Source organism: Dermacentor silvarum, chromosome 1 (genome assembly GCF_013339745.2).
Source record: "Dermacentor silvarum isolate Dsil-2018 chromosome 1, BIME_Dsil_1.4, whole genome shotgun sequence".
NCBI classification, from domain to species: Eukaryota; Metazoa; Arthropoda; class Arachnida; order Ixodida; family Ixodidae; genus Dermacentor; species Dermacentor silvarum.
In genome coordinates this window covers 47143181-47158699 of record NC_051154.1, presented here as the reverse complement: position 1 = coordinate 47158699, position 15519 = coordinate 47143181, and the positions used below count along the sequence as shown (strand labels likewise).

Below are 15519 nucleotides of genomic sequence, written 5' to 3'. Positions count from 1 at the left end.
AAAATCTGCTTTTGAGTATAGTCCGCTCATGTGACAGCACGCTACTTCGATCTGCGCGTGTCCCGATTCCGAGAGCAAGGACTGGCGTCCCGAGCCCGGCCTGCGGGTCGGGCAATAGTTCAATGTTTCCGCGTGACACCGAGACCGTGCGCAGGTGTACATTGTGAGACTTGGCGCATTGCTATATACATTGTGAATTGGCGTAACGTAAAAGCCTAACCGTGACGACAGAGGTACCGAGCGGCAACTCAATTCGTGCAACTCAAATCACTTCCACCAGCCCGTATGCCTTTTAGTCCGCATTTGCAATGCAATCAAAAGCATCGAAAACTACAGGCTAAGCTTTTTCGTACTAATAATAGGGAATGAAACCGCAGTGTTTCCGGGGCATCAATACGGCTACGGAGACGCCGCGAACGCAGCCGTAAAGTTTGCCAGAGATGGAATGGCGGTTGCGTGCTAGTGAATAACGATAACCCAAAAGATCGAGCGGCGGCGCGTTTGGTGGCGACCTGGAACGCGTGGGGGCGCTCATGCGCCTGCGAGCGTTGCAGTGGTAAAATGCGTGCACACGGACCTAAAGTTCTTGTCCACAGGATGGTTAACGACCGGTCATTTGTGAACGGCCCATCTTAATGGCTCCCCTAATGGTATAAATCCAATTACACCTCGTGTCGATTCGGGGCCCGCGCGCGGCCACTCCGAGCAGGAAGGGAGGACCCTTATCTGATTCGGGGGAGTGGTCGTCCCGGACCGCTCCCGCTGGGCCTGCGCCGGGACCCGTGGGGACTCGGGACACAACAGCTTTGGGGCTTTCAGGCAACAATCTAGAGGCAGATACGTCCCACCATTTGTCACGGACCGCTCAGCGAGGAGAGAGACCGCCGCGAAGCCCCATTCAAAGGAATCACCACCGACGCCCGGCCGCGCTTTTTCCTCAAGCAACGAACGACGGCGTCCGAGTGTTTATTTTCGAAAGATAGGCGAAGCCCCCGGGTCTCTCTCAGCCGCATTCCTCGGCTACGCCTCATCACGACTGGAAACTTGTTTTAGAGAAACTCGACACTCAAACCAAACAAAGAGTCGGCCAGAACGGATGGAGACAAGAAGAAGAAGGCGGCACGACAGGACCGACTCCAGTGGCGCTCTCGGGCTGTGCGCCCTCGAGCAAAGTCAAGACTGAAGGTCCGCTTTCGCTCTGCTTGTACTCCAGTGTACACCAACTCGCGACTTGTCTGCCACACGAAACGGCAGCAGCCTACGTGCACTAATGGACAAGTGGCTCCCAAACGGGGCTCTACATGCCACAGTTACTGCTGGGAGTACCGCCAGCTGCACACAACGCAGAGAAGAATGCGATTCGAGATCGCATCGAAGCAATACAGCTGCTTAGAGATGACCTGACGTAAATTCGAACCGCTTAAATTGATTCATCAACAGATGTCTAATGAGAGAGAGAGAAAAGGAAAGGCACGGAGGTTAACCAGGTTGCAGCTGGTTCGCTACCCTATACAGTGTGGAAGAGGGAAGCGGGCAGTCCAGTGCGGTCGCAGAGCTCAGACGTCTTCAAAAACTGCAGCAATGCCCTCGTGGCCTACTGCGCGGATGACGGTCGAGTGTGTTTTTCTTCTGTGAACGCTCTGTCGTCAATTCGGCTCAAAGCAGCACGCAATGTCCGTCTTTCATTGTCAAAAGAAGGGCAGTAGATGAGGACACGCTCTATGGTCTCGTCCCTATATCACAAATGCTGCAGAAGGCGCTGTCCAGCACGCCGATACGGAAGCAAATGCGTTCGTAGAAGCGCCGCCCAACCACACAACGACACAGTAAACTTGCGTCGCATCGAGATAAATTAGGCGGCAGTGGAAGGCGCAACGAAGGGTCAAGAGAGTGCAGTCGCGAATCGGCACATTCAGGCGAATTCCAATGTTCTAATGCATTGCAACGACTTCATATCTGCAGCAGGGCGCTGTTTCGTCCAAAGCCATCCGGCTCCTCTCCGACAAGTACCATTCGTGGGCGAATCTAGTTAGGGCTGTATGCTTTTAACAGCCAAGGAACGCTGAAGACGCGAGAGTGAAAGTTCCGTTGTATAGTGCAAATAAAGTGGGCAAGCATGGCTTACTGCATCTACGATGCATCGTTATCCCGAACAGCAAAAACGTCTTCGGCTTCTGCTAATGCCTGCAGAGAGAATTTGTGCCATGTAACGAAAATAGACTCATGCAAATGTGCCCCGTAACGAGTCAGATCTGAAGCGCACAACCATTATACTTGTGGTCTGCACCAATGAGTTAATGCTCTCAGACGACCGCGCTGATTTGCTTGCATTAGATAGCCACTGCGGACTCTGGTCCCCTGCAAAGCTCAGCCTTTGTGCACGCTATTCGGCAGGAGAGAAATCGGCGCGCGCGCTTTTCCGCACGCCTCTTCAGCGCTGATGGGCGGCCGGCCGCGATGTTTATAATCAAAAGGCCGCCATGGCTTAGCGCTGAGCAAACAGGAAAGCCTCCGTCAACGTCACGATCGTCTTGACACGGACAACCGGAATTGGACGTGTGGACCGGCGGTAATAAAAACCAGTTTGGAGCTCTCAAGGCGATAGAATCTCGCCTGGGCGGCCGGTGAGGTTGCTCGGCGGCTGCCGATCAGTGTTGCGCGCGGGACCGCTCATGCCTCGCGCGTCCGCGCGCGACGGCCGGCTTCTTGGGAGCCGCCTTTATGCAACAGCGGTCAGCTCGCCTTCGGGCGACGCCGCTACCTCGCTGTGACCACCACCAATCAGTGCGCGCATAACGCAAACGGTGACACGTGCACATCCGGGCACCTTATGTTCGCTTCCTTTGTTTTTTTTTTTTCTTAACTCCTCGCACCAGAAAAAAGAGGCCCGCGGAAACTTCCCTGCAGCGAGCTGCGCAAGCTCCAGTAAAGCTGCTTTGAGCAGCGACAGAGTCAATCGGTGGAGGCAAGGCTTCCCTTGCGTTTGTTAGAGCTTACTGAATGCGTTTGCGTTACCTTAAACTTTCGAAACGAAACTGCGAATAAGCTTCTGACTTTTGCGAAAAAGCACCTTAGTACAGAGAAAATGCGCCAGACGTACATGACGTACGAGCTCGCGCGCTCCCCCTCCCTCCCCCCCTGCCCCCTCCCAACACACACAGCCTCCTTTTTTTGAGGGTGGTATTTTACAGCTTACAAAGTACCTAATATTGATCAAAGCGAACGAATTCAGCGTTAACGCGCACGAAATATGAAGCGCTTGTAAGCACGCTAGGGTGGGCGCGCGGTTTGGAACCAGGCTCTAGGACCCCGTGTCACCTCAGCAGAGGTGAGGAAAATCTCTCGAAGGGTGGGGAATGCCTCTCGGGCAAGTGCTCCGGCAGCGTCTGCCGTGTGCGCAGTTTCCGAAACGCCAGTGCGCGCACACGCACGCACGCGCGGGGGCACTTCTCTTCCGCTCCTTTCCTTTGCACAGCGATGGCAATCGCGCGCGGTCGTGGGTTCTCGCACGCGCTCCGAAAAAGCACCCCCTGTATAGTATGTAGGTATATATATATATATTTTTTATTTTCCTGTCGAGATCGCCGGCTTAAAAAGCCCATATAATGCGGCAATTAGGGCAATGAAACTGCGATACGACGCGATATCGGTCGCAAGCGCGCGCGATGACTCCCCCCTCTCACCGTCGTCTTGGGCGACCTCGCGGAGCGCGGTTTCCCTGCCAAGTGGACCATCAGCGCCGTATACGCGCGGCTTCCAGTTTGGCCGACACGGCACGCATGCTAAAGAGACGCCCCTGCGATACTGTCTCTTCCTCTAAGCATTCCGCGAGTGCTGGGAATGTTTTCGACACACTCGTCTGCCCCGGCCGTCCAGGGCGGGCTTTTTGTAGTGGCCGCTACACATCGGCAGCCGCGGAGATGGACTTTCTCGTCTCCGCGGTGGCCACTACCGATGGAGAGGCGCCTCCTCCCCGGAAAGAAGGATCCCCGCTTTCGGGTCGGCCCGGCACTTCGCCTCTGCGGCCTCCGAAAAGAGAAAGTCGGCGGCCGACCGGCGTAGCTGTTGTCGCTGCTTGTACGGCGTCTCTTTCTCCGGCCGCCTTTCCTCGGCCGCTTATCTCAGCAGCACATTTTTTTTTTTTTTTTTGCTCCCAGGTTCGGCTCTTTGGTGACGCAGCACTTTGGAGGGGCCCTCGAATCTCAGCGCGCTTCAGACTGTAAAGCCCGTGACAGGCATGGTATAGGCCGTGTTGGCTATTGATGTGCTAGGCAGGCTACACGCTTCTCTCAATTATCCTAATAGCGCTACTGCAAAGATACTCGTCCGGCTGTTTCTATCGATGATGATTCCTGCTTCGTTAACGCTGGACTACTAAAAGCGATGTGTAGTTTTTCTTCTTTTCTTTTTCCCGAGGGAATCATCGCTGTCAAGGGGAGCTCACACTACCAATAAATATAGTCAGAAGTTTTTCAAGTTTCGAGTCCCGTGAAAAGGTCAACATAGCGCTATTACTCAAAGCTGCGTCATGAGCGGTCCTTAATGATTCCCAAGAGTAGAGCGCTCCAGATGAAGAATTAGAAAATAAGGGGGGCTCGAATTCACAAAGCTTTTACTTCGCAAGAACTAATAATCGACAGCTGACCGACCACCTTCGCGAGTATATAGTATAATAGCCGGTAGCACGATTGGCGCGCGCCTGGTCTTACGACCTTGTTCTAGCATATTAACGTGCTTTGTGAATACGGGCCCAAAGTTTTCGAAGACTCATTTACACAGTGCACCACGAGAACAGGGCCCGTCTTCACAAAAAGCTTTTACCCTAGAATTATTCGTAAGAGAAAATTCCAGCCAATCCTGATGCTGGACCTATACTAGCGAAGGCGAGCAGCCAATGGTAAAGAGTACTTACGAACTAAAAGCGTTGCGACTTCGGCACGGCATCTATTCGCAAAAACGCTCTTACGCTATAGACTGTTCGTAAGAGCAAATGACAACCAACCCTATTATAAAAAAACAAAACAATAAACTTATATGCCCCGTACCTGTGCTTTCATACAGGATCCAATTTGACCTTATGTAGAGGATTACAGATACAAGGTGTATAGGGCACAGAGGTTTTCTTTAATTGCCATACATCGTATCATAATGTCGGGCATATCATTAACAAAGACTGCCGGTCAATAGCACTCAGCACGTATACGAACGAAAATGGCGCATGATATGCCCATGTATTTCAGAATGGCCAGTTGTCGTGCCAACACGTCCTGTGCAGACGCTCTTGCGGAGTTCGCTACTTGAAAACAATAGAAAGTGGTAAAGATATATGTGAAAGTTGGTTTTCTTAAAATATATGGCCGAAAATTGTGGGTATTGTTGTAGTAGCTTGCTTCTCCTTATGGTTTGTGCTGACTGCATGTGTTCGCTGGCATCGATGTGCTTTGCAAGCATGCTCATATAACACTTAGTATAGTTCGCCAATTAGAAAGCTGCTAATCTAGGGCCAGATTCGCAAGGCTTTTCTTTCGTAAGTGTTATTTGTCATTGGCCGGTCGCCTTAGATGATATTGTGTCTTGCATCCGGATTGGCTGAAATTCTTTCTTACGAACAATTCTAGCGTGAGAAGTTTTCGTGAATTCGGGCCCTGTTCTTTCTTACTTTTTCTTTTTTCCTTTTCACAGCTGTCATTTTTCTCGCTCTCATTTTCGTAATGAAAAAAAAAACTGCCTAATGAGCGAAGAAAATCGCTATGCTAAGAAGATCATTGTCGCCTTTGTATGCGTGCTGAGCAGCTGGAAAAGATAGCAGCACTAGCCGTAGCTTTGCGGTTTACATGTGAACTATAATGACCAGACAATACGCAATCGCAAATGACAACTCTGAACGCGAGCTTCGGCACCTCCCGTGGAGCAGCTGCAAGTAATGTCTTTCGGCGGCGACAGACAGGCTCAACTTCAAGAGACGTAATGAAGAGCCATTTCAAATACCACTTTGATGCACTGTGCATTTAACGCGTACTCATGAACAGAGGCAAGCGTCTGTCCTTCCACCCGCCTCGCTCCTATGTCCGCGTCTTGTTCGCAGTTATCGTTGTTTAAGTAGCGAAGATAACCTGCATTACAGCAGCCGGCTATTCCAACGCACATTTAAGAAATAAGCCCTGCCCCATTTGCCGTACAAAACGCAGACACATACCGCAGGGACGCAAACATACAAACTCTATATAAAAGTAAATGTAAATGAAGAAAAAATAAATACAACCAGGGGCCGAATTTACCAACTTATTCGTTCGCGCTTTTGGCCATTGGACGGTCGGTTTCGCTAATATTAAGTCCCGCGTCATGATTGGCTGAAATTTTCTCTTACGAATAATTCTAGTGTAAGAGCTTTTCCTGAATACGGGCCCAGGGGTCGAATTCACAAAGGTTTACTCTTGTAAGTGATCTTTGCCATTGGCTAGCCGCCTACGCTAATATTATGTCCACCATAAGAATTGGCTAATATTTTCTCTTCCGAACAATTCTATAACTTCTACGAAGACCGCACAAAGCCCTCTTATGCTAGGATTGTTCGCGAGAGAAGATTTCGGCCACTCCTGACGCTGGACGTAATATTATTAGCGAAGGCTACAAGACAATGGTCGTGAACAATTACGAAAGAAAAGCTTTCTTAATTCAGCCCCAGAGATGCAAGTATTGCATTAGGAGCCGAGTTCACAAATTATTTCGTTCGTAAGTGCTGTTTCCTATACGGCCGCCTCCGCTAATATTATGTCAACATCATGATTGGCTGAAACCTTCTTTTACGAACAGTTTGAGCGTATGGACTTTTTATGTGAACACAGGAGCTGGCGTGGAAAATTGATTGAGAATATAGGTTTTTGTTAAATGAAAGAATGACTCTTTGGTCTAAATTAATGACAAAATCGTGAAGGATGGGTGAGCCCGAAAGCAGGTAAATTACTTTGTGCTCACTATAGACTGTAATTATAAGGCGGGCCGTGTGCATCCGGAAACTGGTGATCCAAGCGTTTGCTCTGCCGCGACGTTGACACCGCCTGTACAGCGCAAATACTATAGTGTAGCACCCAGCATACTTGCATATAGGGCGGTTCACACTGCGCTCGCGACATACACCGGGGGTTGCTGAAGTTGCTGAGACACTGCTTTTAAGTCAGCGGTGGCTGATTGGCGGGCCATCAATGGTCCTCGGTTCAGACAATGCCACCGCTGCACTGTATGATAAGGGCAGCAATGCGAAAGTCTTTATAGCTTGTCGACGACTGAGGCTCACCTAACATAGTATGCACGTCGATAATAATAGGGAGTCGTGCAAGCCAATGGCGGAACAAGCAGCACGAGCAGTGGAAACCAGCGCGCCTCGCCACGCATGCTCAAAGCCAGTTGTTTCAAGCCAGTAGCCAACGGTATAGACGGGCCAAGGCCACTTCTGAACGTTGTTGTCGGACTATACGGTTCTTGTGTGAAACACTTTTTTTTTTTTTTTAGACATTGGAGGCTGTGCCTCACGCGTTTTCAGCGGCGTATGCTGCTGTAAGGTCCGCAATGTCCGTTGCCGTCGCGAACTGCACGACTGTAGACACTCTGTGCTTTGCCTAGTGTTCATGATCTGTCTGAACTCACCTCTCACTACTTCGCACGCATTCATGGTTAGGGAGTTGGAAGTGAGAGGGCGGATTCTCACCTGGCAGAAGAATCGGCGACACGGATCTTGGGGATCAGTCCATTCCTCCGAGCTGGCATAGACTCGGCCTTTGTAGACGCAGCCTGCAGAAGAAGTCGAGCGCATATATGCGAATATGAAGCTTTGGTAGCAACATCTTTCGCGTCAATGAGACCACACGCACGCAAAAGGGTTTTAGAATACCGTCACCTAAAGTTATCATAGCGCCTGCTTGCCGCACGTGCGTTAAAAGAACAGCGTCACACAGACGCAGCCACTACAGCCTTTCCAGAGGTTGTATTATAGTGGATAGCGTTTAACGAACGTTGCAGCACTGCGTCACATCATTGCTTTCCCCCTGTTTACGAAAGACTCCTCTGACTAACCTCCCTGTCCCGTTTTCTTTCCTTCCTTCTGTCGAATTGTTTGGGATGCACCTCTCACGTGTAAATGGCGTGACATCCTATACGGGCCTTTATGTAATGAGTCAACCTGCAATGGCGAGGGTATATGCAGGTTGGCAAAGGCAGGGCTGAGCGGCACCGAGCTAAACGGTTGCCCCCGCGCACGTACAGCTACAATTAGGCGCACGCGTTCATCCAGCCGGCTCCGTGCAGTGAAAGCTGAGTATCGCGAATCGGGCACGCGCAGCAAGGCTATATAACGGAGCGCGCACCGTTAATCGCCCCAACGCGAGAATATTCGCGTGCGCCGGGAGCGCGTTACCTTTGCAGACGTCGCAGCACTTGTTTCCCTTGGACTCCTGCAGGAAGTAGCAGCCTCTTGGCAGGGGGCAGGTCTCGCGTCCACACTGGACCACGCTATTCTGCAGAGGGGCGTAGAAAAGCGCGCCGCAAGGAGCTGCGTTAATAGCGCCGCTCGAGCGTGACGCCGTGACGCGCGGCGTCCGCGAGGCATGCGTGCCTGCGAAGCAGTGCTGTGAGAAGGACGTCCAGACACTCAACATCATGATCGACCACTCGCCTCACCCCATGCGGAGCGGCCTAGGCTGTTTTGTATATGAAACTCATTTATTCGTTTTTTTTTCTATCATTTTTCTTTTTCTTCTTCTTGAGAGTATAACTTAATTCGCTTAATGGCGAAACCGTTTTCTCCGCACTGCTACGGGATACCTTGGCGTGTAGTGCCGAAGACATGGACAACTGTGGCCGTGCACATTCTGTAAGCGTTTCTCGCAAAAGGCGACGCAAAGCAATTTCGCGCGACCGAGCGAAAATGTTATTGATGACAAGCGCGACGTCCAAAAAACGATATTCTTCCGAGCCTCTACGTTTCAAACGTAATGATACGTTGCGGACATCGTTTTTATTTTTTTTTCCCAGCTGCTCTCAACTGGCGTGAAAAAGGCTATTTCTCCAAAGTATAGTCAATTAGTAGCTCGATCCGCAACATCCTTCAGCGCTCCATGACCCCGGCGAGAGAGCTGTCGGCGCAGTGGCGTGTCGCATGAACGCGGCTTCCTTCGCTTGACGCCGCAACGCGCCGACGCGCTTCTGTCGCTCGAGTCGCGAATACACTGTTGCAAGTCGCGCGTAACTCTCTGAACGACATGCGCGCCTTTCTGTAACGCTTTTACGCCACAGGCGCGTTTATCGGCGACCCGAACAAGAGCCATTCGGCGACGGGACAACTAGCTGGGCGAAGTGGTCGCCCGATCTGCGCTCCCAGACTACTTCAAACCGACAACAGTGAGCGGGTGCCGATGGCGACGATAGTGCGTGTGCATGCAAGGGAGCGCGCGTCCTCTCAAGCGTGACAGCGCTGGCGGCGTCCTCTGCAGGCCTGGAAATTGGCCCCAGCGAGGGTCACGCGCTCGATCAGATTGCGCGCCCGCTCAAGGAACTGGGCGGCGCAGACTCGGACAGCGCGAGCTGTTGCTCGCCGCGTTGTTCAGGGGGGGGGGGGGCGCGACAGCTTTCCGGTCGTCGCCGCCGCGTACCGGATCGGAAGGCTTCGCCGATTAAGCTGCAACTACATGGAACGCGAATTTCCGACGTATATTTAGGCGCGGCGTCATCCGGCGTCGGCGCGTCCATTTCGCGCGTCGCGATAGCCGCGGTGTTATTGCGGTAGAAAATGCTGATATGGCAGGAGAACCGCTTTTATCGGCAACCTCCGAGAACGCAATACGGCCGGGATTACGTCGTCGAGTATAGCGTAAAACTGGGCGACGCGCGGACGCCGGGTGACGGTGCGGAGAAAACGCGTAAACGCGTCGGAAATGCGTTCTACATTGTCACAGCTTTATATTCCAAAGTATAACCTATGGTATAACGCGCGCGCGCGTCGCAGTCATGCCACGTGGGCGCAAATGTGGCACCACATTCCGGCGTGCCCGCGACAAAAGCGCGCCCGCCGGCATCTCAGCGAACAGCGGAGAATACACGATCCCGAAAAAAAAAAAAAAAACAAGAAAAAAAAAAAAAAACATGCCGAAGGCGCTGACCGGAGAGTGCTGAGGGCCGAGATTCACAATAGGTCAGGTAATGCGCAACGTTCACGCTGAGATGTATGCACATGCATTCACACGGAGGCGCAATATCCCGGTTGGGCAATGAATTCCCAGCAGTTTATTGTTTATTAACAATAAAATAACTTGTCGAAGCCAAATTATTTGATCGTCACGTTAAGTTATAGTTATCGTACTATCCCGAGCAAGCGCTCTACTGTCGCTCGAAGCTATATAGGTTCAAACCTGGGGTGAAGAGGAGCTCTTTCCCGCCGATTCCTTTTTTATCAAGTTTCAATCAACCGTCCCGCTAAGTGGCCGATGTTGGCGACAGTGAGAGGTGCGACATCGTGAGAACGAGTGATGAAGTGGGAAAAAAATAAAGAAATAAAAACAAACTGAAATGATTGGGTAACGTGACCACATGGCCTGTAGTTTTGTAACGTCCCATTTCATTTCCTATTCTTCTTTCCTTGTGCATTGCACCAAGAATCGATACTTCATCGATAACGGGCCGCGTGGTGGCTTCCGAGATAATGACAAAGGGTGGTTCGTTAGAAAATGGGACCCCAGGGGCCGTAGTTTTCATATTCAAGCGATGTTATCACTGAAATCGCCCAAATGGCACGACACAGGATACGAAAAGAAGAATACAAGTGGAGGCGAAAAAAAAAAAAAGAATCAGGGGGCTGAATTTACAACTCGTTTTGAAAGTGGTGTTTGCCATTGGCCTGACGCCATGACGCCATTTACCTGAAACATCCCGATTAGCTGGCTTCTGACCTTACGAAAAGTTCTAGCGTAAGAACTTTCTTGTGAATAAGGGATCGGGGGCTCATAACCCCAAAAACATTCGTACGCTAGAACAGTTTGTAAAAGCAGGTGCCTGTTAATCGCGATATTGTTCATTTTATTAGCGATAGCATTTTTTTTTTACATTTTTTAGAGACAGGCTCATTTTGCTTCATCTGTGCAACGTAAAGTTTGCGTATGTCCTAAATTTTACTAAGAAAAAAAAATCACGGGAATCGTCCATGACTACTGCATTTTCTTCAGTGTCGACCATAAACAAAAGCTTCCTGAACTCACCGAAGCCAGAAATTAGAAAAAAAAAATTAAAATAAAAATTGTGCGAGAACACAACAGAAGGCCATACAATGGGACGCACTACTTGGTGCTGAACAGAACCGTGGCACTAGAAGGAATTGGTCTTCAAGGTTGGCCTGTCCACGTTCGTTTCGAGCGAGCGTTCGAAATAGTGCGGACAGTGACGTAATTGCTGCACTTCTCAACCTTCGGACAGAAAGAGTATATGCACACTTTCAGAAGAACGCGAGCTCCATTCTTTCGCTGACACGGAAGCTAACCAGCGGAGCAGGAAGTCGGGACAAGCAGGAAGAAGGGCTTCCTGACAGAGGTGCGTCAAACGCGCCGCGCTGTGATCTAACGGGAAAGAAAAAGCACGCGGGAAAATATTGTATAACGCGGGACGACACCTAGGAAAACAAAAAACAAAAAAGAAAAGAAAACCAAGAAGGTTCTCGCGTTGTTCGTACAAGAGAGTCGAACATCGCGCTGGTGTTATAGTCGTGGTTGATGATGTTGACGGTAAGTGGTACAATGGGAGTGAAAAAAAAAAAAAATCTAAGAAGAGTCAACTTCAGTTGACATCTGCGTAATGCGAAGATGTAACTACGTTGGCGTTGCTCGTTGTTGTGATACATTGTTGTGATAGAAATTGGGGTCAAAGATGTTCCCTGAAGAACGGCACATACTAGCGCATACCCAGAGACACATGCCCAAGTTTTTGGCATTAAATAGGTTCATTGAAGCGCGGTACATACCCACTGGTCCATACCCAGCGGGCCATACTATGGGGCACATACTCGGCGGCACATCTGGCCACATTTTTAGACTGCACTATCTTCAGGATCAGCGCTCGAAAACGGGCGGGTATACCGGTTAGATGCCTGTTACAAAAGACTGGGTTGAATTCGACGAGAATGCTCTGCATCCCCCCCCCCCCCCCCCCCCGCCCTCCCGTTTCATTTCTTCAAATGCGCATGGGAGGTTAAACTGCCAATAAAACAATAGCTTTAAGCGTTCTCGCATTTCGCGCCATCGCAATGCGGCCGGCGTAGCTATAGGAATCGAACGCGCGATAATCCACAGCGCACGGCTACAGCACACTGGATTGACACCTCTCTTGCACGCTATATACCTCTATGTACCGCTGCACAGAAGTTGCGAAGTGAAATTTCCCCTGGCATTCGCCGATAATTTGCATCGGCGAAATGACCATAACAATATAACAAAGTTGGAAACGCAAAAAAAAAAAAAAGATCACCTTTCACTCAGCACGCAGTACAGTATACATTGTTGCTGATGCATACCGCGAGGGTGCAGCTCAAAACTGGCATGCTTTCAAAGGACAGATAGTGGGGCCGCATGCAGCCGCATTATTTTCGGTGGCGGAACGGATGTCCGGGTATTCACAAAAATTTTGAGTGATCGTGCGAGAGCAGAGATTCATCTCTTTCCGTTCGAGAAGGATGACTTTCTTTGAAGCTTCACAATGAAAGGCCGCGGCTGCTGCGAAAAAAATAAATAAATAAAAATAAAACCATCACTGAGAAAAAAAAAAAGAACGAATGATTGAAAGGAAGGGCGACATGCTTGAATAGCTGCGAGAAACCAGTCGCTTCCGAGCAGACAGACTACTGGCGAGCGTACCTACGCGTCATTCGGGTCACAGGCAGTGCGCACGAAAATAAAGCGCGGAACCCCTTTTCATTCTTTGTACTTAAGTTTCCTTCATCGAGCGCGTACAGGCACACGCACACACACTCAAGCAAACAACCAAGAAATATTTACATGACATTAAGGTACCCTAAGCGAAAGAGCATTCGCGATACCCCCTTACGCTTTCCTTTTCTGCAGTGACTCTGGGTCGCCGTGGTGGCGCGGCAGCAGGATGGTTTAGGTTGGCGTGTACTTCCCCGACAGTCGTTCTGCTTAAGTAACTCTTACGTCAGTAACACGAGTGCTTCACCAAACGTTAAGCTACTCAGTGTCTCTGCAAATGGCAATCAACAGACGTATAACTCCTTTCCTGGGCCCATATATTTCGGCCCCCGGTGCCAAATTCACAAAGCGTTGTAAGTATTCTTTGCCATTGGCCGGTCACCATATCTATAATAATAAGTCAGACACCACGATTGGGTCGCACCTTCTCTTACGAACAGTTCTAGCGTAAGAACGTTTTGTGAACACGGGATTTCTTTCTTTACATGTCGAACTCTGGGATTATTCGGTGGCAATTTCAAGTTGAGCTTTTCAAGTTCCACTAGCGTAAAGCGGAAAAGCCTTTCCTCTATTCTGGGCGTTTAATTGTACCGATGGGGTCGTGAACGCAGGCCCGCTCCTTTCCTCCTCGCCTAGCCTATAGGTCGGAAGCGGTTCCCGAGTGTTCAGTTGCCAAGGCTGGGAGAGCCCCCGCGGTATAATTTGCTCAGATAGCGCTGTCTTCCAAAACGGGTGTCCAATGTTCTCGATGACAGATAAACAACTGCGCGTCTCGCGCTCCCACCCCAAGAAGGGCCAGCAAAAATAAATTTCGAAGCTGACGGCTTCGAGCAAGAAAACATTCGCGGGCACCCGAGAAGATTTTTCTGGCGCGTCGCGAAGATCAAGATTAAGGGGCGGCCGTGTCCCTCTTGTAGCCGGCCTCCCCTTATAAGCTGCCGCGGCGAGCCTGGCTCTCTCGCAAAGCGGCCGGCGGGACCACTTAAATAGAAGACTCGGTTGGCGGAATGATTGCGGATGACGGAAAAACAGCAGAGCGCCCCGCGAAAGCAAACAAAGCTGCCGCCTAAAGATGCCACTTTAAACAAACTGCTACAGTGGGTGCAAGCCCGAAAAAGAGCTGCTTTACGACCATTCGAGTCCGAGTGGTGGAGGAGGGAAAGGCGCGCCTCGACTCGGGTTTCGGGTGACAGATCGGCCCGCCGCCGAATGGGGGATCGCCCACTCGCAACAGAAATCATACGAGGCCGTTCGCCATCAGGCTGTGCAAATGTAATTACGCAGCAGCAGTCGCAAGCGCGAACGTATATATATAGGCCGCTTTACCGCCGCCTTCCTGCAACGCCATCGATACGCGTCAGGGAACCCCAACACCATGATGGCTTGAAGTTTCGGGGATTATGCTCTTGTCTGCTTGAACACACTGTGCCCGACCGCGCGAACAATGACCTCTGTTGACTCCCAGAAAGCTTGTCCTGCGCCGCCACAGGCTCTTTCTTTTAGCAGCCTTAACTTTCTGTGTCATTACAGCCATACAACACTCATATGAACGCTCTGATTTATTGTTTTTTTTTTTTTCCCGCGTGCGGGCTATGTGTGTCTCGATACTGTTTTTCCCTCAAAAAAGGAAGGGTCCGCACAACAGGCGGGAACTGGACTCATTTCGAACTAGTATATTAAAATTGTGCAGCGTTTGAATCCCGACTCGCGCTCTGAGATGCAGTGCCCTCCTGACCCGTGGGGAAGCGTCGCCGCAGTGTGAAAGTACGCAAAGGATACCTATTCAGGGTTGACTAAAGGCAAGAAAACTCACTGGTACTAAGTTTTGCAGATTGCAGACAGTGAGGAGTTTTGAGCGTGCGTGTACTTTTGTTGCCGTTGCGTATATTTTCTCTGAGTGTTTGTTCCCTGACCATTTAGGCTTCATCTGCAGTAGCATATACTAGCCGTGGGCCAAAGGCCAGGCGAACCTTTTATTTCCATTAATGCCGAAATCTCTCTCTCTCTCATTTCTGACGTCCAATTTTGAAGCTCTGCCAACGTTGTATCACCTGTACGTGAGGCGTGCCCTTTTATTAGCCCAACAATCCGGTGGTGTGGCCGTCTTATGCCATTAGTTATTCTCGTGATCACAATTGGTTGTCTTTTATTGTTCGTAAATATCGTCGGCAGATTTCAGCAGCAAGGCAAGTTCAGCATGCTGCAACGCAAGTGCGCAGATGTTCTGTACGCAGCAAGTGTTGCTGTCAGGAAGCCCAGTGCGCACAATGACCGGAGTCGCTGCCGGACCATCCACGGGGTCTTGGAGAGCACTCGTGATTTTACTAAGCCCTACAAATTGTAACGGATAGCTAACCTCACTCTCCTTGTGCTGCGGAAGTGTTGCAGGCGCAATGCTGCACGGTCCGCCAACTAATCTGCAGACGGGCACAGTTAGCCCCGTACGAATGACGAAGGCTGTAGTACTTGCATGGCTACTACGTCACTCTTTCGGTCATAGCGACGTACGCGCACGCAGGCGTAGCGAGCAGTTATATTCCGGGAGGTAACGTTTGTCGAG

General features: G+C 50.4%; 1 protein-coding gene across 2 annotated transcripts in view; it reads right to left on the bottom strand.

Annotated features, from left to right (window-relative positions):
- Positions 1 to 15519, bottom strand: part of LOC119462234 (BMP-binding endothelial regulator protein) — a 222450-nt gene that overhangs the window by 100989 nt on the left and 105942 nt on the right. For both annotated transcript variants that reach the window (XM_037723583.2, XM_037723590.2), the window contains 2 exons: positions 8411 to 8510; positions 7706 to 7788 (listed from right to left, as the gene is read on the bottom strand). In XM_037723583.2, the coding sequence (XP_037579511.1) occupies positions 7706 to 7788; positions 8411 to 8510 (183 nt within the window). The remainder of the gene's footprint in view (positions 1 to 7705; positions 7789 to 8410; positions 8511 to 15519) is intronic.